Source organism: Oryx dammah, unplaced genomic scaffold, assembly GCF_014754425.2.
Source record: "Oryx dammah isolate SB20612 unplaced genomic scaffold, SCBI_Odam_1.1 HiC_scaffold_20, whole genome shotgun sequence".
Taxonomy (NCBI): domain Eukaryota; kingdom Metazoa; phylum Chordata; class Mammalia; order Artiodactyla; family Bovidae; genus Oryx; species Oryx dammah.
The window spans coordinates 37,685,171-37,706,412 of NW_024070204.1; the positions used below are offsets into that span (position 1 = coordinate 37,685,171).

General features: G+C 36.6%; 1 protein-coding gene across 5 annotated transcripts in view; it reads right to left on the reverse strand.

The window, feature by feature from the left end:
* Positions 1 to 1,585: 1,585 nt before the first annotated feature.
* The window catches only part of TTC33 (tetratricopeptide repeat domain 33), a 29,385-nt gene continuing 9,728 nt past the window's right edge, over positions 1,586 to 21,242 (reverse strand). For 3 of the 5 annotated variants that reach the window (XM_040262412.1, XM_040262414.1, XM_040262413.1), the window contains exons 3-5: positions 11,276 to 11,357; positions 9,493 to 9,624; positions 1,586 to 6,540 (exon numbers count right to left, since the gene is read on the reverse strand). In XM_040262412.1, the coding sequence (XP_040118346.1) occupies positions 6,187 to 6,540; positions 9,493 to 9,624; positions 11,276 to 11,357 (568 nt within the window). In that variant the 3' untranslated portion in view covers positions 1,586 to 6,186. The remainder of the gene's footprint in view (positions 6,541 to 9,492; positions 9,625 to 11,275; positions 11,358 to 21,242) is intronic. The other 2 variants (XM_040262415.1, XR_005724787.1) reach the window with 2 other exon arrangements.

The window sequence follows — 21,242 nt, forward strand, 5'->3', positions numbered from 1 at the left end:
TGATTCTAAAATGTATATGGAAGAAATCACAACAGCTCAAGAATTCTTTGGGAAATAAAGAATAGTTGGAAAAATCATGTTGATTTTTAAGAACAGGGAAATTTCCTGGCAGTCCAGTGATTAGGACTTGTAACTTTTTCACTATTGAGGGCCCAGGATCAATCCTTGATTGGGGAACTTTTGTACTAGAGGTTCTAGCCAGTGTAATAAGGTGAGAAATGGAAATAAAGAGCATTCAGTTTGAAAAGAAGGAAAACTGTCTTCATTCACAATTTGATAGTATATGTAGAACAGCGTAAGATAATACAAGCTACAAGACACAGCCAAAAAAAAAAAAAAATAGTAATATAGATCGGTGTAACAGAATACAGAACTCAGACCCTCATATACATGGTGAAGGTATTTTAATTGGAAAAGGCAGTTTTCTTTTTTTAATGAATAGTACCTGAATAACTGAAAATGAAAAAAGGAACCTAGCCCTTTACCACATACCTTTCATAAAAATTAACTTGAATCAGACCTAAGTATAAAAGCTAAAACTGTAAAACTTCTAAGAGAAAAGAGAAATTCTTTCTGATCTTGTAAGTATAGAAAAAATACAACCGTAAGGGAAATATAATGGACTTCATCAAAATTAGAAACTTCCACTCTTCAAAAGATGTCACTGAGAAGACAAAAAAGCAGAGATTTCCTTAGTGGTCCAGTGGTTAAGAATCTACCTTCCAATGTAGGACACACAGGTTCGATCCCTGTTCAGGGAACTAAGATCCCATGTGTGGAGGGGCAACTAAGCCTATGCACCACAGCTACCCAGCACATGCTCTCTGTAGCCCACATGCCACAACTAGAGAAAGTCCTGGCACTGCAACAGAGAGCCTGCATGCTGCAACTAAAACTCAATGCAGTTTAGATAGATAGATAATTTTTTAAAAAATGAAAAGCAAAAAAGGAAGCCACACCATGGGAACAAAGTATTCACAATACATATATCTCAAGATTTTTATCCAGAATATAGAAAAACTTTCATTACTCAAAAATAAGATAACCCAAATAAAACACGGACAAAATATTTTGAAAGGTATTTCCCAAAAGATATACAAATGTCAAATACGCATATAAAAGATGCTCAACATCAAGAAAATACATATTAAAACCACAGTGAGATATCATCACACACCCACTAAAGTCATGAAAGTGGAAGTTGCTCAGTCACATCCGACTCTTTGTGACTCCATGGACTATACAGTCCATGGAATTCTTCAGGCCAAGAAATTGGGGTGGGTAGCATATCCCTTCTCCAGCAGATCTGGCTGACCCAAGAATCAAATGGGGTCTCCTGTATTGCAGGTGGAATCTTTACCAGCTCAGCTCCCAGAGAAGCCCTGAAGTCACTAAAATGAAAACCAACAGCAATGCCAAGCATTGACACGGATATGGTACAACAGAAAATTAATACACTGCCGGTCAGAATGCAAAACAGTACAAATACTTTAGAAGATTCAGTTTCCTCTAAAGCTACACATATACTTACCATAAAACACAGCAATTCAATCCCCAGGTAAATATATATTCATACACAGACTTGTGACATATGCATACAGCAACTTTATTCACAGCAGATCAAAACTTAGATGTTCATCCACAACCTAGATGTCTGTCAACAGATATGAAGAGCAAATTGTGATATATCCATACAACAGAGTAGTGCTCAGCCACAAAAAGCAATACACTACACAACAGCATGGATGAATCTCAACATGGATGGATTTCAAAAGTATTATGCTAAGTGAAGAAGATCAGAAAGAGTATATATTGTATGATCTATTTATCTGAAATTCTAGAAAAGTCAAGTCAGTGTGTAGTCACAGAAAGCAAATCACTAGTTGAATAGTGTTTTTGGCATGGAAGGGAACTGATTATAAATAAACTTTAGAGAACTTTCTTTCTGGGTGATAGAAATACTCTCCATCTTGATGGTAATGTCAAAACTCTTCAAACTTAAACTTACCATAAGTGCATTTTATCATATGCAAAATTACACTCAAGAAAGTTGACAGGATGGGCAGAGATACTGTTTCATATCCTCTCCTTCAAATTAAATATAGAATCAATATTGTGGTCTAGCACAATGCTAAGCCACTAGACCTTTTAAATATGCCAAACAAATGTTTGCATATTGCCTTGTAATTAAACATTGCCCATTTTCAATAGAATTTCCATGATCTAAAAAAAATCTAAAATTAGAAAGAAATTTGGTTTTTGTCTCATGCTTACGTTGAAATAATCTACAGCAATCTTTGTTATGAAGGACTCATAAAGTAACACCCATTTTCCCTTCCTGACACTTGAGAGACAAAATGTCATGCAGAGATTTAAAAGTCAGATTTATTGCTGAAGAAGTATAGGTTAAAGGATATGATTTAGGTTTGTGCCAAAAATGGCCACCTAGTATCAAACCCAGAATTAGACAGACCTGCTCCAAGGCATGTGCAGTCCTGAATAACTACAGGTTTCCTCTCGCAGGACAGTCTTTGCTGCAAAACATACATTTCCAGCAAGAGACCACAACATAGGCTGTCTGCAGGCATGACACATTCCAAAAAACAAAGGCAGAAGAGGCTTGCATGCCCAGTTTTCTATCTTAAACTCCCTTTACTGGGGAGATGGCAGGGAGGAACAAAGGGAGAGACCGGAATTCCTTGGTTAATGGATGTCAAAGCACTGTGGAAAAAAAGCCATTCCCCTTCCCCATCCTTCCGCCTTCTCAATCAAGTATAGACTATCATTTCTCACCCTTTCTTCCACTCTGGCACACACAGCAAGTAAGGTTCACACATAACACTCATTAAGGCACAGTTCATGGTACACTGGCTACAGGGCCATCCCCTCTTCCACTCAGGTAGGCATATTTAATTACACGTAGGTAAAGTGACATATTACATTTTACTTTAGTAATGAGTGAATCATTTACAAACTTGTGTATTTTTATTATTGGCTTAAAAAACACATTATTTTCTCAATCCTAAAATGTCATCAATTACAAAACACAACATCAGTTTCATAATAATCTCTAAGGAAAAACACACTTAATATACCTATTGATTTGAAGATAATTATAGAGCTATGGTTCTCGCGTCAACGTGCAACTCATTAGGATATATGTCATGAAATCAAAGTCCAAATCAATTTTAAAAGGCTTCTGACTCATGAAGTCTGAAATTAAAGACATTATTAACAATTTCCTGCTGCTGAGAAGCTGCTGAGAAAGGCAGGGAAACGAGCTTTTGACGTCATTACACAAAGCACAATTTTCAAACTGTAAAGGCTATATTGGTCAGTTATAATCATGAAAACAATAGCTTTCTGAGCCAAAGCTTTTTTAATTTAAACTCTTCTTTATAGTTTTGACATAGAACATCAATTAAAAGCTAATTTCATACTGAAGTGTACCATAAAACATAGGCTCCAATTAAAGTAGATCTTGGTTCAAGAGAGAGGAAACGTGTATACCTGTGGCTGATTCATGTTGATGTATGGCAGAAACCATCACAATATTTGAAGCAATTATTATCCAATTTAAAAAATGTAAAAAAAAATTTTTTTTAAGAAAAAAAGAATTACAAAAAAATAAAATAGATTCAGGTTTTATGGTCTAAACCTTGCATGTGTTTATGTAGTATTTGTTAGCACATTTAAGATAAATACTTTATAATCTAAGAACCTGTTGTCTAGAGAATAATGATTCTCAAATTCAGACATGGTCTGGATTGTATACTGTTCTGACTAATGAGTATCTATGCCACACACATTTTCAGATAAGAATACTACAAATTATGTTCAATATAGTATTAGTGTTTAATGTTGTTTCAGAAAGTATATTAAATATCTTTAATTATATCATTATCATGAATATCAATTATTTCCCTTAGATTGAAAGAATTTGCTATTACAATTACCAAGCTTAGTATAAATCTATCAGTATTCATTATCCTTATAAAATAATGTATGCATTTTTCCCTTCACACACAAAAGAGTGCTAACTAAGCATTTTTGGGGGCCTGAAGAAATGAGATCCCTTTCTCCTCCATAATCCACTATTTCGTTTATCTCCTCCACCTTGCATCTAAACCATCTTATGTCTTATCTCTGGCCTACTGATGTCAGTACAGAAGCAACAGCAGGTTCATAAACAGAATCTAGTAGCTACATGCACTCCCATCCTGGATCTTGTTTCTTTTGGGTTGAGGTATAAACCTATACCAAGAACATTCCCCAACTGAAAGCCAGCTGTCTGTAGTATCAGAAGGAGTGACTTCTCACTTCCAAGTACGAAAAAATTACAAAGAAGTTTTCCTCTTTTCTTAAAATCAGAAGAAAGTGAGGTTAAATAAAACCAATTAAAGTGCTTCATAGAAACAGCTAGCATTTACTGAGTACTTCATACACAAGACACCATACAAGGTGCCTTATATATTTTATTTTCACATAAGAAATAAATTAATCAATCTAATTTTTTCAAAAGCTAACAACACAAAGTAATAGGCAAACCTATAAAAGCAAAAAAACCTATTTATTCACAAACTATACAATCAACATCCATTACTCAAAACAACATATGAAACAGTAATTGCACATTTCTCTACACACCCATCTACCTGCCCTTGAAGAATATGCATTATTAAACAAAATAAAATATAACTGATTTTTTTTTGATCTTTCTAAAACAAACTTCTCTAACCAGAGCTAACTATCTGATATAACTCTGAGGGTGAAAAATAATACTTTTCAAGGCAAATGCTGGCTTCTCCAACTCTGAAAAAAAGAAGCAAGCATTCCACTAAAAAAAAAGTTTTTCAGTCATCTCAGACCGTTACATGTACATGCTCCCAGTGGGCAAAACTCCTTAAAATAAAAAGTAACTTACTTCCTCTCTAACAAGGATAAAATACCAATACTAGCTTCCTGAGTTTCAGAAGTAACAGTACCCAGCAGTTCTATATAACTGTACTAAAATAATAATTAACATTAGCAATATCAGTATTGATTCGTGGATGTGATGGTGATCTTTCAATGAAATATATCCTTCAATATATCTTTTCTACTCAAGGGATTAAACTGTAAATCACACTTCAGTTTCTGTGTATGTTATGCCAAACTTTATTCACTCCTTTACTTCAATAACATATCTATTTTTCCTCCTCAATTTTTAGAAAAGTATAATTGAGTCATTTAAAATTGTGATTGTTTCTCATTTCACTGAGCAGTTCCATAAAAGTTAACTAGAAAAGGAATTCTAAACCATCAGCTAGGAAATTACAGCAAGAAATAAGTTGTTTTTAATCTTTTAAAAATAAGGAAAAGAAAATACTACTTTTGACGGGGAAAACAGTAGTGCAATTTGGTATGATGTATCTATAAGAGCCACTGATTTTTTTAAAATGCACATTTTTAAAATGACTCATCTGGTCCTAAGGACTACTCTATCTGCCTTAATAATTTAAAAAATAAACCATGATTCTGACATTTGTCAGTATCTCACACATCTAAAAAATACTGAAAGTGGCAACTATCATTGTTATATTAATTATAAAGTTAAAAGCACAAATCAAAATTAAGAGAAACTTCAGAAAATGTTCAGCGTACACATTTGCATGCATTTTCAAACTTTCAAGATCCTACATAGGACCAAATGACAACTCTGAATCAAAATGAGGATCAAAAAGATTCAAGCTTCGTGACAGACTTACTCTAATGAAACAAGAGAAAAAGAAGAGTGAATAGGAACAGCAGTATATTTCTAGCAGGGAAAGAAGCCTACTTCCTTTATTATGAAACAAAAATCAACAAGTCAATATTTTAATAACATTGGCCATCAAGTTATTCACTATTTGAGAACTTACTTTTCAAGTTGTATCTTGAAAATGCATTCACTTATATATTTGGATTAAATTAAGCTTCTTAATCAAAAAACCATGTACTCAGAATTTTAATCTTGAGCTGAAAGCACGCATCAAAGCACAGTCCAAAAACTAAACAATAATTCTTTCACTTAAGTTTTATATGCCTCATCTGAAAAACTATTCATTTAACAAGCAGGAGTTTTACCCTGTTTCTCCAGACTAAATGCCCCCACACCTAAAAGTTAAGTGGTAATCAAAGATGGATTCAAATGACTCTTGCTAAGCTTCATCGGGCTTTGATAAAAACAGAGCCATCCGGTGGTGCAGCACCATCTTCCTTCTCGGTCACAGTCTCTACAGTCCCAGAAGCTGACACAATAACCATTGTTTTATTTGCTGCAACTGTCTTCTGTTTTTCAGCAATAGCTGCACAAACAGCAACAATCTCATCACTTTCAAAGTCATAGTCAGGAATTGACTTCGGTGAGAAATGTGTTACTTCTGCTGGTACTTCACTCTTTTTAATCCTCTCTGCTACTTTCTGCTGTTCCTGGAGTGTTCTTGCCCAAGAAAGGTCTTCTTTCCATATCTCAGGGTTCATTGGATAGATGTGAAGGGCTACTTGAAAACTTCGAATTGCCTACAGGGGAGAAAAGGTCAGACTTCTTTGCTTAGTTTTAACAAGGAATGTATTTAATATAATCCACAATATGCCTCTCTCTCTTTTTCTCACTGTATTACAATGTAAAGATGGAAGTTAGAGCTGTGCTGGATATCACGGTTATGGTTTTAAAAAAAAGTAAATGTACTGGAATGATGGTTATGGTTAAAAAAAGTCAGAAAGTATAAAAGAAAGTAGCTGACAAAACTGTTGATAAGGACCAAAAAGTCCACTAAAATACAGGTATTGATATGATGGGTTAAAACAAGTCAAATGCATTGTTCAGCTTCTGGAAATCAGCAAACATGTAAATCTGGGGATTTCTTAGGCCAGCTCATGATCAGAAAGGCATTAGGAATGCCTGTCTTTGAAGCCAAAAGTTTAGATCATAATAATAACATGTCTTAAGCGTCACAAGAGGGTAAAGAACATTATATATAATGATAAAAGAATCAATTCACCAGAAAAATATAATTATAAATATATACATACCCAACATCAGAACATTTAAGTATATAAAGTAAACACTGACAGAACGGAAGGGAGAAACATAGAGCAATAAAGTATTAGCAGGAGACTTCAATGTCCTACTTTCAATAATGGATAGAACATTCCAACATAAGATCAACAAGGAAACAGAAGACCTGAACAACACTACAGACCAAAGGGACCTAACAGGCAAATATAAAAAGACTCATCCAACAGCAGCAGAATACACGTTATTCTCAAGAACACACAGAACGTTTTCCAGGGAGATCACATCTCAGGTCACAAAACAAGTCTTAAATTTAAGAAGACATACCAAGTGTCTTTTCTGAACTACAAGAGATTGAAATAAAGCTAGAAATCAACAGAACTGGAAAAACTCACAAATACATGGAAATTAAGCAGCACACTCTTCAACAACCAGTGAGTCAAAGAAGAACTCAAAAGAGAAATTAAAATGTATCTTGAAATGAAAATGAAACTATAACATCCTGACACTATAGGATGGTATATCTGCAAAAGCAAAACTAACTTTAAGTTTATAGTGATAAATGTTATGCTTAAAACAGAAAAGATCTCAAGCAAAAGCCTAACTTTACACCTCAAAGAATTAGAAAATGAAAAACAAAGTAAGCCTGTGACCATTTTCTAACATACACACTCAGCTCCACATAAAAATCTAAATATTACTCATAGATATATATCCAACTATTGACTTTTAACTTACTGTCTAATTTACCTACGTGTTTTCTTACGTTTTTGTCCATATGGATATATTAAGAACTGTTAGATGTTAAAATTTTTAGCTTGTTTTCAATATATTTTTTACAGTATTCCCTTCATTATGACAATGAATAAAGTTATTTTTTCTATTCCAGTGTTTTAATATAACAGCTTAAGTTTACCTAAAAATCAAAAATTTAGATTTTTTTCCAAATAGAGACTCAAAATCATACTAAATGGGGGGGAAAAAAACAGTTTTGATTCCTCCAATAATTTCACAATATAAATAAGAAAGAAATTCACCAAGGGGAAAAAAGTAACAGTTAAACCACTGGTACTCTTATTTTGAAAACTTAAAATACTGAATAATTTTACTTTCATTAGCTGATTCAAAATGGCTCTGTTGTTTCATTTGCACTTTATTTTCTTTCTTTATAGGACAATCTTTGCTATACGTCCTAGAGATTTTCTCCACTACTGTAAACACTTATATGTAAAACAGATAATGATTTCTAAGATTTTATTAAAAGAGAAATGAGTAAAAAGTATTATAAGCTAGACTTCTGTTTGTTTTGCAATTAACCTGTTAGAAAACTAAATTCCTTGAATTTCTTTTTCCAACTGTGATATGATTTAAGTCTTCAGACAAAAGAGAGAAAAGATGACTAAGTCAAATGGCAAGGAAAAAAAACAATCTCTGGTTAAACTTGTTTCCATCGCTATGAATCTTCCTTCAGACTATAATTCTGAAATTATTTCAATCCTTTTCTCATCAAGAGTCTATATGATCTTTGAGAATTTGATAAATACCCTATTTGGTAATTAGAAATAATCATATATTTACAAGAGTACCGGAAAAATTTAACTTATCCACAACTTACTAAAACCATTACTAGTAATGTTAAACTCAAAATTTACCAAGAATTTTAGAAGTAACTTCTCTGGGATTTTTTGCTTGTTTTGTTTTCAACTATAAAAGGCTAAAAAAAGTATGAAAAATTTTAATTTACTTGATGACACAGAGGAAATCTGGCACCACTATATTAGATTTGCAAACACCTGTTAGGGAATTAGCCATTAGGTATATATAGTTCAGTCAAAACAAAAATGAAAAGAAGACAATGCTCACAGCCAACTCTGACCTACTGAGCCTTTGCTACATACAAGGTATAGTCCAGATAAGGTGAGAAATTCATTAAGCACCAGTTTATAGTAAACTTTACACAATGAATACTTCAATTTCAACTCTTTTCCATTTCTCTGCTCACCAAGCTTAGCAACTTTTCAGTGTGAAGTATTTATCACCATTATTCTTCTGTATTCTACTTTCTTCCTTCTTCAACACAATCTCTTAGTGGTTTTGTCTCCAAAGTGCTACTGATATCACTTTATAATGGGAGTAAACTGAGTGATGCAATGAACTAATCTAAAAGTTATTTTATATTTAAATAAGGTTTACCAAATGCCAACATTTATTATTATTTTTTAATTCCCATGATGCCAAATACCTGAAAAATATTCTGATCCTATATATTGTAATTGATGTTTGTAATGGAAAAAAGATGTTCAGTAATAAGTGAGCAGTGTTTATGGGTTTTTTAAAAGGTTATTTGCTATTTACCTTTTGTGTAGATCTGATAAATGACTATTTACTTTTTGGTTCAACTGATCAAAAACATGTCAAAATAAAACGTCATCACTGTAATAATCTGACTTCCTTACCAAGACTATCTCTCCTAATCCAAGTTGAGCACGCCCCAAAGTCTGCCAAGATTCCCATGAATGTGGATTTCTCTGGACAGCCATTTCTGCAGCATGAACTGCTGGGAACATTTCATGAAGAGACATTAGGACCTATGGCCAAAATAGAAGAAACCCATCAGTAACATTCATAAATTAGCAAACTAAAAACTAGCCAAAAAAAGAAAAAAAGTAAACAATCATATGTAAACAACTCTCCATTTTTGAAAATACATTTTTAGTCTGGAAAATATAACATTTAAGTGGTTTTAACCCCCTCCTCTGCTACTCAGGGTTAAAAGTTATATTCTTCCTATTCCTGAAATAATTATGAAAAATATATTCTCTTTGCAACTGTTGAACCCTACTGCATGCATACATGCTAAGCTGCTTCAGTTATGTCCAACTCTTTGCAACCCTATGGACTACAGCCCACCAGGCTTCTCTGTCCATGAAATTCTCCAGGCAAGAATACTGGAGAGGGTTGCCACTTCCTCCTTGAGGGGTTCTTTCCAACCCAGGGATCAAACCCATGTCTCTTATGTCTCCTGCATTTGCAGGCATGTTCTTTAACAATAGCGCCACCTGGAAAGCCCCAACTAAACCAGAGAGCCATATTCTGGCCATGATGGCTCACAGCTATTTCAACTCCAACTCCCCATCTATTTACTCAAATTATAATGTGTTTTTTAGGGAACCCCAGGTCCTTCTGTCAAACTAGGTAAATATAAATTTTGGTTCAACCACCCATCTTGTCCCACATGTACATCTTCCTGCTATAAAAATCATTTAAACACGCCACCAGCCCGCCCATAATTAGGTTCTCTAATCATACACACCAGAAAAATCAAGGCGTTCCAGAACCTCTACTTCAATTTATGGGGAAGTGCTCGCTTCTATCTATAAAATTTTGACCATTTGCATTTCACAACATTTACGACACTACCATTATCAGGTTCCAAATAAAATGATTCATTTCATACAGCTTGCCACTACCTTTAATATATACATATTTAAGATTAAAAATTAAAGGCTTATCCAAATGAAAGTCAGTAGAAAATAATTTATTTGGGTTTTTCCTGGATAAATTAAAATCAGATCTGAAAAAGGATGTGCCCTATGTTTTGGATCATCATCTGAAAGATATGCCAGGTGGGCAGATCAGGCTGAATTGCAACTATTCCATGCCAGAAGTATGTTAGTGCTCTGTCTGAGATTTTAAAAGTCTCCTGAATAATCTAATAGAAGTACTCCAGAGGTTTTCTTTATGAACTTTCCCACAAAACATTAAAAACGTATTTATAAGTACAAATGTTATTTTTACACTATTAATAAACTGAGTCTCTTCTGACCTTTTGCTATGGACCAAGCTGTTCTAAGAGAAATAACTTCATCTAGAATCCAGTTCATCCTCATTCTGAAGAGACTGAGTTACTGTCAAGTCCACTACAATTAATTTCCAAGGAAAGCTAACATATTTCATCTATTTAAGAGATCACCAGTAACTTTTTAAAAGATACCCATCACTCATATCTTAAGTATAGTTATGTTGAAATAAAAATTAGTTTCACTATTAAGGTAAACAAATTTCTACTTTGATGCATGAGGAAAGAGCCATAAATAATAAGGTGACATATGTTTTCCCCAAATAAACAAATTGTATTTAACAAAACAAAATGGGAGGAAATATTCTTTTGGCTCATCACTGCTCACATCACAAACAGTGCAATTTCACAATGAAAGGCAAATTCTTCATAACCATTACCTGTGATTTCATCTCATACAAGGTAGCATCATTTGGGGTTAACTGTAGTGCTTCATCCCACTTCTGAATGGCCTCTCGGTATCTATAGTTGTCAAAGTTACATTAGTATTCTATTTTTAGTAAGTCTTTGAGAATATAAGACCAAATTTAAAAGTCAGAAAACAAGAAATAACTGTTTACCAAGAAATATCTCTGTTCAATAACTGATAATGATGATGTTACAAAAGCAGAAAAATTTAAGAGATGAAGGGAAAGGACAGCAAATGACAAAATATTTTTTTAAAAAAAGAACAGCAAAAGCAAAATATAAATTAAAAAAGACTGGAAATTTTCCCTGAAAATTTATTTTCTGGGCTAAGAAAGCACCACAGAACTTCTTTTTTACTCCAATCTCAGTGTCTGCATATGTTGTCACTCATTTCAAATGGATTACAAAGGACTTCTCCCAGTAATTTATAATCCAGTTGCAACCCCTGAGCCTACTGCAGCAATCTAGCTGACAGAGATGACAATTTAAGATGCTGCCAGGTCATTTTGTAAACATTCTTCAGTATTTAGTTTCTCTGTCTATAAGCTCCATGAGTCCAGGGATCATGTTTTATTTGTCACTATCAATATACAGTAAGTTTATAAGATATGGGTCATATGAATGAAAACCAGTATGGAGACAGTGATTTCCACCATCGTCTTTTCACTGATGTTCTCCCAGTCATGACTCTCTTCTGAGTCAACATCTCCACCTAGATTCCCTACAGATACCTCAGACTCAATATGCCCCAAACTGATCTTAGCATACTCCATACTAAATCTGCAGAAGCGTATGTATTTACATATATCCTTATGGCTGATTTACACTGTTGTACAGCAGAAACCAATACAATACTGTAAAACAATTATCTTCCAATTTTATAAATCTGCAGAAATACAGCAGCACTTTCTTTTTTAAATAAAATTAAGGAAAGATTAAGTCCTACACATTATCCAAAGCAGTCATCCTCACATCATTGTTCCCAAGCAGTTAAACTCATGTATACTTTAATATTTCTAGGAGGACAAAGTTCAAATTACCAGAATATTCTTCATTATAACAAGCTGAAACTTTCTGTACCTTTCCATCAATGCTACTCATCCTTTCCTCTAGAACTAAACAGAAAATATATAATCCACCAGTTTTGATGGTGGATGGTGGGTGATCTAGGGAGGTTTTGAAGGAGAAAAAAATGCACACACACACACACACACACACACACACACACGTCCCTGCCTCAGATCAATGAGAAGTTTCTGGAGTAGGGCCCAAGCATCTCTATTTTTAAAAAGTTCCCTAGGTTATACTAATAAAAACCAGGGTTGTGAACCACTGGTAGTCTCTCTCTTGGTACGTTAAGCCCTATCACGTGCTGTCTTCTCCTGAATCACTCCCAGCTACCCTTCATTTCCTCTACGTATGCTTGCACATAATTTCCTACCTACTACGTGAAGATCCGCCAACCGTAACAACCAAAAATGTGGGCTGACTTAAGAAGGGAGAAGAAAACTAAAGGCAGAATTAGGTAGAAAATACAAAGTTAAATAACATTTAAAAAGTACATTCTCTGTCTGTTTTCACCATGTTATAGCATCCCTTTACTAGTAAATAATACAAATGGCAATACCATTTCCAAGGTCTCATGCCAGTGTGGAAAATCCTAGACTACATCTGCCACATAGCCAACTCCATGCTCAGCAGCAGGGGTGAGGGTAGACAAGGTGGCAGGGAACTTTAGAAAGTCTGCCTTAACTGCCATATGGGCTGTTAGCAATGGCCACTACTACTTTGTAGCAGCAGTCTACATACAAGGATAAGCTGAAGATTCACCCCACAATGGCTGGCAGTCTTTGTTTCCAGGCAAACCACATCTGAATATGCAGAAATGATGATCAGAACTACTATTAATATCTACTATACTTATAGGGTCCCCTGCTGAGCTCTGAGAAGCTATCTGTTTGAAGACTGTGTTTAACCCTGGGAGAAAGACCACTCGATTTTAGGAACTACTAATGATCTGAGGACAGGCCACCATTCACCTCATTCTTATGATGTGCCTCCACAATGCTCTGTCTCCCTGCCTCCGCCTGCCTATTTTCTCTGTAAGGCACGTCACAGCCTTCTTGGACTTAACAACAAACACTACAAAGCACCTCTGCACTACACTTGGGGGCCTTTTAAAACAGCAAAATCACCAAGAAAAAGCAAAAAATGTGGAAAACATAACACGAAAGAGACCACAGAGAGGATGCTTATTTTCACTGTGAGAGCTGAAACACAAAGGCAGAAGGAGTCTTTTGACTCACCTGAGAACTCAGCTGGGAAAGTACCTGGAAACTGATTTCGGGCTTACAAATACATTTAAAATGATAAAGCGAGCTCACAAATACAGAATCTATGAATGAAGACTGTATTTAAGAAGCAATGTTACAGCATTTTGTCAATGTCAAATAAAATGTCACTAAAAACAAATGGTAATTACTTTTCACTAAAATTATGGTAGATTTCTATCATACAATTTTATGTGCTCATGTGGAAATACCAAAACAAATATAAAAGCTATTCCTATACAGCTCTGTGCTTCGTGTGTTTAGTCATGTCTGACTCTTTGCAGCCCCATGAACTACAGCCCTCCAAGCTCCTCTGCCCACAGAATTTTCCAGGCAAGAATACTGGAGTGGGGTGCCATTTCCTTCTCCAGGGGATCTTCCCAACCAGGGATCAAACCCGCATCTCTTGTGACTCTGGCATTGGCAGGCGGATTCTTTACCACTAGCGCCACCTGGGAAGTCCCTCCTATACAGACACATTTTAGTAAATCAGTAGCTAATGCAGGATTCATCACTTTATTTCCTTATAAAAACTATATTATCAAGAACATTAAAGTTTTCACCTTATTTTATATTGTGTCCCTAATATTTATAATCATTGTTTTCCCCAAATGCTTAATGATAGAAGTAACTTTTCTAGCTTATTTTATCAGAAGTGGCTTACCAACCACTGCTAAGTATATAATTTTTGAAATTAGAGTTTGCTTCCTTGATTTGGGGAGAGCTTTTACAAAGAAATTATAAAGATGTTAAAAGTAGTTTTAGACAGATTTGACTGAAACTTGTGTGATTTCCAATGCAGGTAGATCAGGTTTCAAGTTGTAGATAATGCTCAATACACTAAACCAAAACAAAAAAAATCTATAAATTATTTTGAGTTTTTCTGTCTAGAATTTAGAATAACATTCTGAAGAAACCAAGGAAAAAATAATGTATAGTTCCATATAATGAGCACTCATAGTAAGGGAACCTAACTTCCTGAAACCTCAGGAAGGCTCAGAGAGAAAGAAAAAAAAGGAGTAAGAACAATGGAAGAGAAAAAGTATACTTCCTAACTGCATATTCTCTCAAGACAGTCATGATGAAGGAGAGGGGATTTGGAACAGGAAGAAGTACTGAGATGATGCTCAGATTACTGTATATTTATACTGTATAGAGATACAATATAAATATACTTTAAAAAGAAATATTGAGGGACTTTCCTGGTGGTCCAGTGGTTAAGAATCCACCTGCCAATGCAGGCGACACAGATTTGATCCCTCGTCCAGGAAGATCCACAGCCTCAGAGAACTAAGCCCACGCACCACAGCTTCTGGGCCCGTGCTTTAAGGCCTCATGGTCTGAAGCGAGCTGCAGCTCCTGAGCCCACGCACCCTGGAGTCTATGCTCTGCAGGCAGAGAAGCCCCCGTAATGCAAGGCACACCACAACTCAAGAATCGCCCCTACTCACTGCCACTAGAGAAAGCCCGCTTGCAGCAACAAAGACCTAGCGCGGTCAAAAATAAATAAAGTAAAATTAAATTAAGTTAAAACCAAATTTCAAACATTAAAAAAATATTAGAAATGCTGGGTTGGCCAAAAAGTTCCTTCCTTTTTTCCCATAAAATCTCATGGGAAAACCCAAATGGGTTGGCCAATCCAATACTAAACTGCTCTGAATTTTAGTCACCATTCTTTACTGAACCTATGTGGACAAGCATTAAGTCATAAAGTCTACTTTCAGTAATAATTTAAACTATCTACTTACACAAAAGAAGAAACAGGTCTTTAAAAGTTTCTAATTTATTATAGACAAGAACTAACAATTTATAAAGGATCAATTCACTCTGGAAACAGGAAAGAGCTCTAAAATTACTTGGAGGTGCAAACACACTGAATAAAGATCATTTTCAAAAGCATATAACTTCTAATTAGTTTAGGACATTTCTTAGTTATTGTATTGAACACAGTTGCTCTATTCTACCCCTTGTGACATTAGACAACGATAATTTTCTGAAAAACTTCTAAAAAGTCATAATTTTAATATAAGACTCTTTCTTTAATATCAATTTTTTACTTCAGATACAAAAATCACTTAAAATATTTTACTATCTCTATTATTCCATTCATTGAGCTTACACATACATGTCACAAAATAAGATTCACTGGCAATTAACTCCAGTACAATTTGGATCCAACAAAAACATTCACAAATAAACAGGCTGGACTACAGCAAGTTTCTATACTTAAATGATGGAGAAGGCAATGACAACCCACTCCAGTACTCTTGCCTGGAAAATTCCATGGGCGGAGGAGCCTGGTAGGCTGCAGTCTATGGGGTTGCTAAGAGTCGGACAGGACTGAGCGACTTCACTTTCACTTTTCACTTTCATGCATTGGAGAAGGAAATGGCAACCCACTCCAGTGTTCTTGCCTGGAGAATCCCAAGGACGGGGGAGTCTGGTGAGCTGCGGTTTCTGGGGTCGCATAGAGTTGGTCATGACTGAAGCGACTTAGCAGCAGCAGCATACTTAAATGATAAATATGATAGAATCATAATAAAGGCAAAACAATAAACAGTAACTCTTCACCTGGATGAACTCAATCATTTGTCTTCTTGCTTTCTTAGAGAAGCCTTATGCTGAATACTGGCTCACGGTGTCTTTGTAAAACTATTTGAGGGGTGCTTCCCTGATGCCTCATTAGTAAAGAATCCGCCTACCAAAGCAGGAGACAAGAATTCAATCCCTGATTCGGAGGATCTCACATGCCTTGGAGCATTTAAGTCTGTGTGCCACAACTATCAAGGCTGTTCTCTAGAACCTGCCTGTGATCCGCAATAACAGAAGCCACTTCAATGAGAAGTCCATGCACAACAACTAGAGTAGCCTCTGCTTGATGCAACTAGAGAAAAGCTCATCCAGTCAAAAATGAATAAACAAATAACTTTTTAAAAACCTATTTGAAACTTTACATTTCCGTGTTTATTTAAACTAAAAGCTTTACAGGTATTTTGCTCACCAAAGTATATGCAGCTGTAGCAGCTAACATAGGATGAACTGGAACTCTATGGAAGGGGCCTGACCAGAAAATATCAGCCACTGCCTAATTCAAAACTGTAAATGGCATAATTAGAAACATACTCTTAAGAATCCTAATGACCAAAAACAAAAAAAGAGTCCTAATGAATTTCAGTGCCATGTCTGACTCTTTGCAACCTCGTGGACTGTGGCCTGCCAGGCTCCTCTTTCCATGGAATTCTTCAGGCAAGAATACTGGAGTGGGTAGACATTCCCTTCTCCAGGGGATGGATATTCCTGATCCAAGGACTGAATCTGGGTCTCCTGTATTGCAGGCAGATTCTTTATCATCTAAGCCACCAGGGAAGCCTGTATTTGGAGAACCTAGCAATGAAAATAAACCAAACTTCTGGGCTAAGGAAAATACATTATTTGAAAAATTAATCCCAGTGATCAGTGAAGAATTTTCAGTTCATAAGATAAATGTAAAAAGCCTAAATAAAGGATTAGCAATTAAATCCAGCAACTTAGTAATGTATAAAATCCACATGACCATGTAGGATACACCTCAGAAAACCACTGCAAAAGGTTTCATGAGATGATGGAGGAAAAGCTTACATGACACTCAACAATGCTTACTATAATTTAACATCCATTTTTTATTATTTATAGCTATTATCTATACGATTTTTAACAAAAAATATATACATCATTGAAGAAATTTAGTTCCTCGGTGCTGCTGCTGCTGCTGCTAAGTCACTTCAGTTGTGTCCGATTCTGTGCGACCCCAAAGACGGCAGCCCACCAGGCTCCTCTGTTCACGGGATTCTCTAGGCAAGAATACTGGAGTGGGTTGCCATTTCTTTCTCCTCCTTGGTGCTATTATAAACTAAATATTAATCATATTGACATTATCTCTAAAAGCATTAACTACATCACCCCAAAAAAGTGGCATATTATAAGTGATTATAAGCTTTTCTCTAACATTTCCAAATATTATAGACACAATATGAAAAACTTTGGAAGTAGGTCATGTTCTATCATTTTTCTCTTCAAAGTTAAATTATTCCTTCTTAATAATTCTTATACTCATAATTTTCTAATTTATAGTATAGTAGTAAATTCCATAGGATTTAACAGTAGCAAGTTGATCTCTCCCAGTCTTAGTCTATCCGTCCAATCTTTTTCTCCTACTGGCCACCACACCTCTGCTTCCCTCAGCTGTCTTTTTTTTTTTTTAACTTTTTGGCCATGCCATGTGGCATCTTCCCAGACCAGGGATCAAACCCACACCCCCTGCAGTGGAAGTGCAAAGTCTTAACCACTGGACCACCAGAGAAGTCCCTCAGCTGCATCTCTGCCTCATCTCTACCCACCCATCTACCCTTAAGTGTACAAATGTGCACGGTGAGGTTCACGTTCCTCCCCCTCCTCACCTAGTCAAAGGCTCTCTGTCCTCAGAGACCAAGTAAAAATCCTCTTTTCTCATGAAGACCATGAGTACCATTTAATTGACCACAAAGTCACACTTCTAAGTACTTTATGTTTTACCAAACACTTTCCATACAATTCATTAACACATAATTATTTTCATAGAAAGTTAATTCACTTAGTGCTCACCAAGTCCTATAAGACTGGCATTATTTGTTCTCATTTTACTGAGGCCACTGACCAGAGAGTAGTCACAGAAGTAGTCCAAAGACACACGAGAAAGCAGGACTTGAGGTGAGCTCTTAGAACTACATGACCAATGCTTTCTCCAATGACCCCAATGTTGCTTTCATTTTCCTCTAATTCTTCCACGTATTTTTATCTTCTCTTTACTAATGAATTCAAGGACCAAAGGGTGCATTTGCTTATATTCTCTACAACACCCAGAACATGGCTGGGCACAGAAAAGGTGCTAGTATCACTGATTCTGCCTAACTAATTTGTCCTTTCCTTCTCCAAGAGAAGTCTTGGAAAGCAGCAGAGAGAAGCATGGAAGATAGCAAGAAGGGACAGGAGCTAGCATGTTTCCAAAACATTAAAAAAAAAAAAAAAAGGAAAGAAGTAAAAAAAAAAAATTCTATCCTAAGACAAAAGTAGCAAACACCTTAATTCTTGTTTCATCTCACCATTCCAGGTACAGAAATTACAAGAAATTCCCAAGACCAGGTGAATGGAAATATGGGTAGAAATAATCAAGAGATTAGAAGTAGGGCATCTTAAGACTCTGGGATATCTGAGGTTTCAAGAGCCGCTGTAGCTTTGGGGAAGGGTCTGGAGGCCAAGGTCAGCGTAGTAACAGTCCATACAGTGAATATTCCAGGCTCTGTGAGCCAGTCTCTGACAACTACTCAGGCTGCTGTAGCACAAAATCAGTCACAGGCAATACACACAAAAAAGTACCTGCTTGTGTCCCAATAAAACTTTATTTATAAAAGCAGATTTGGTGTGCCAACCCCTACCCTAGTTGGCCCGTGCGTGCCAAGTCACTTCAGTCATGTCCAACTCTTTGCAACCCTATGGACTGCAGCCTGACAGGCTCCTCTGTCCATTGGATTCTCTCAGCAAGAATACTGGAGAGGGTTGCCATGTCTTCCCTCCAGGGGATCTTCCCAACCCAGGGGAAAAACCCGTGTCTCTTATGTCTCCTGCACTGGCAGGTGGGTCTTTACCACAAGCGCCACCTGGAAAGCCCCAACTTGATCCAACCACTGTTAAACTTTGTCACATGTCCTTTTTACTTTCAGTCCTATTTTCTTCCTAACTCAAGCAAGGGCAGTTATCACCCCATGGAGGGCATTTATGGAGTACTTTTTGGTTGTCACTAAGACTTGGAGACACTAGTGGCAAGAAGATCGAGGATTAGCAGCCTGCAAAGCAAAGGGCAATCATGCACAAGAGACTGTCCTGCCCAAAATGCCAACAGCATTATTCCTAAAAAGTCAGGATGGCTCTTCCCATCCACCCCCACAAAGATGCTTATGCACTGAAGTTTAAGTCGTCCCAAAGTACAAAATAAACCAAGAAGTTTAAGATGACACTGATCATCACTAGTTCTGTTTTCTCCTTTCATTAAGGCAGGTACGCAAACATGCCCACGCATACAAAAACACACACATGCAAACACAGGCACACAGATTTGAGGCAGAAAGGCAAATGTCCTCTTCCCCAGCTGCATTGCTTTGATTTGGAAAACAGCCACTACTGTTAGCTTCCCTGGTGGCTCAGATGGTAAAGCGTCTGCCTGTAATGCAGGAGACTGGGTTCGATCCCTGGGTTGGGAAGATCTCCTAGAGAAGGAAATGGCAACCCACTCCAGTATTCTTGCCTGGAGAATCCCACGGACGGAGGAGCATGGTAGGCTACAGTCCATGGGGTCGCAAAGAGTCGGACATGACTGAGTGACTTCACTTCTTCACTTCACTACTGTTAGCAGAGGCACTGCCAAATGAAATGAGCACTGTTGCTAACGGCACACATAGGTTTAAAGGAACAACTGAGCCGCTTTCCACTGGCTAAAGAGAGCCAGGAACCGGTGGGCATTTACTTCACTACCATCAGCTTGTCAAATTCCCTCCCCTCCCTCATTTCTCATTTCTCCCTTTGCTTTTTCTCATTTCTCCCCTTCCTCTTCTCCTGGCCTATGAATAAAAGGTGGTACCATCAAGCTTCTCCATTTTTGGATCACAGGAAACTTGGCACCTAATAAATCAATGGTCACTCATAAGCTCTACAGCATATCTCTTAATTCAACTTTGGTTTGGAACAGATTGAACAGACATGGCCCTACTGCAGCTGCTGGATAGGAGGCATTAAAAGATAAAAACTTGGTTTAAAGTCACTATGGTTAATAAGTGTCCAAAGTCTGATTCAGCCAGTTTAAAGACAACCTTAACACTATGCCACTGAACTAGCACAAAGAAGGAAGCAGAGTGAATAGTTCCAGGGACTGCCCAAGGGCTGGGTAAGATAATACCTGACACTGCGGTATAAGAACAGCTGGTGACCAAGCCAAGTAAATCAGCACGCTTATTACCAGATAGAAACGGCACAGGGGTTAGCTACTTTGCTCCCAATTAGATTTGTAATTTGCTACAGCATCAAGTTTAATGAGCTATATAGTTACCAGCTTATTCATTTAATAAGCATTTATCGAGCACCAGAGCAGAAAACTACTGGGCCAGGTAGTATTCTAGGTACTGAGGGTGCAGCATTCAACAAAATATAAAAAGACCATTCTTCTCACATTTACATTCTAGAATGTATGTGTGTGGGAAGACGGCACAAAAAGACAACAAATATAAATTAAAACATGGCTAAGTACCATGATGACAGACACATGGAGGGCTATGACAGGGGTGAGGAAAAGTCTCTCCTGGAAGGCATCTGAGCTGAGAGCTGAGTGACAGAAAGCGGCCAGCCAATGGAAAATCTGGAGGAATTCATTCCAGACAAAGGAAAAGGCCAAGCGAGGCGCTAAACACCCTTTTTTTTTTTTTTTTTTGAGGCAAGAAAAGAAAACCAGCATGGCTATAGGAGGAGGAGGAAGAAAGGGAACTGACAGGTAAGAGAGGTTCTCTGAAGCCATGATTATGAAACTAGTAGGCCAGCTATGAGTGTA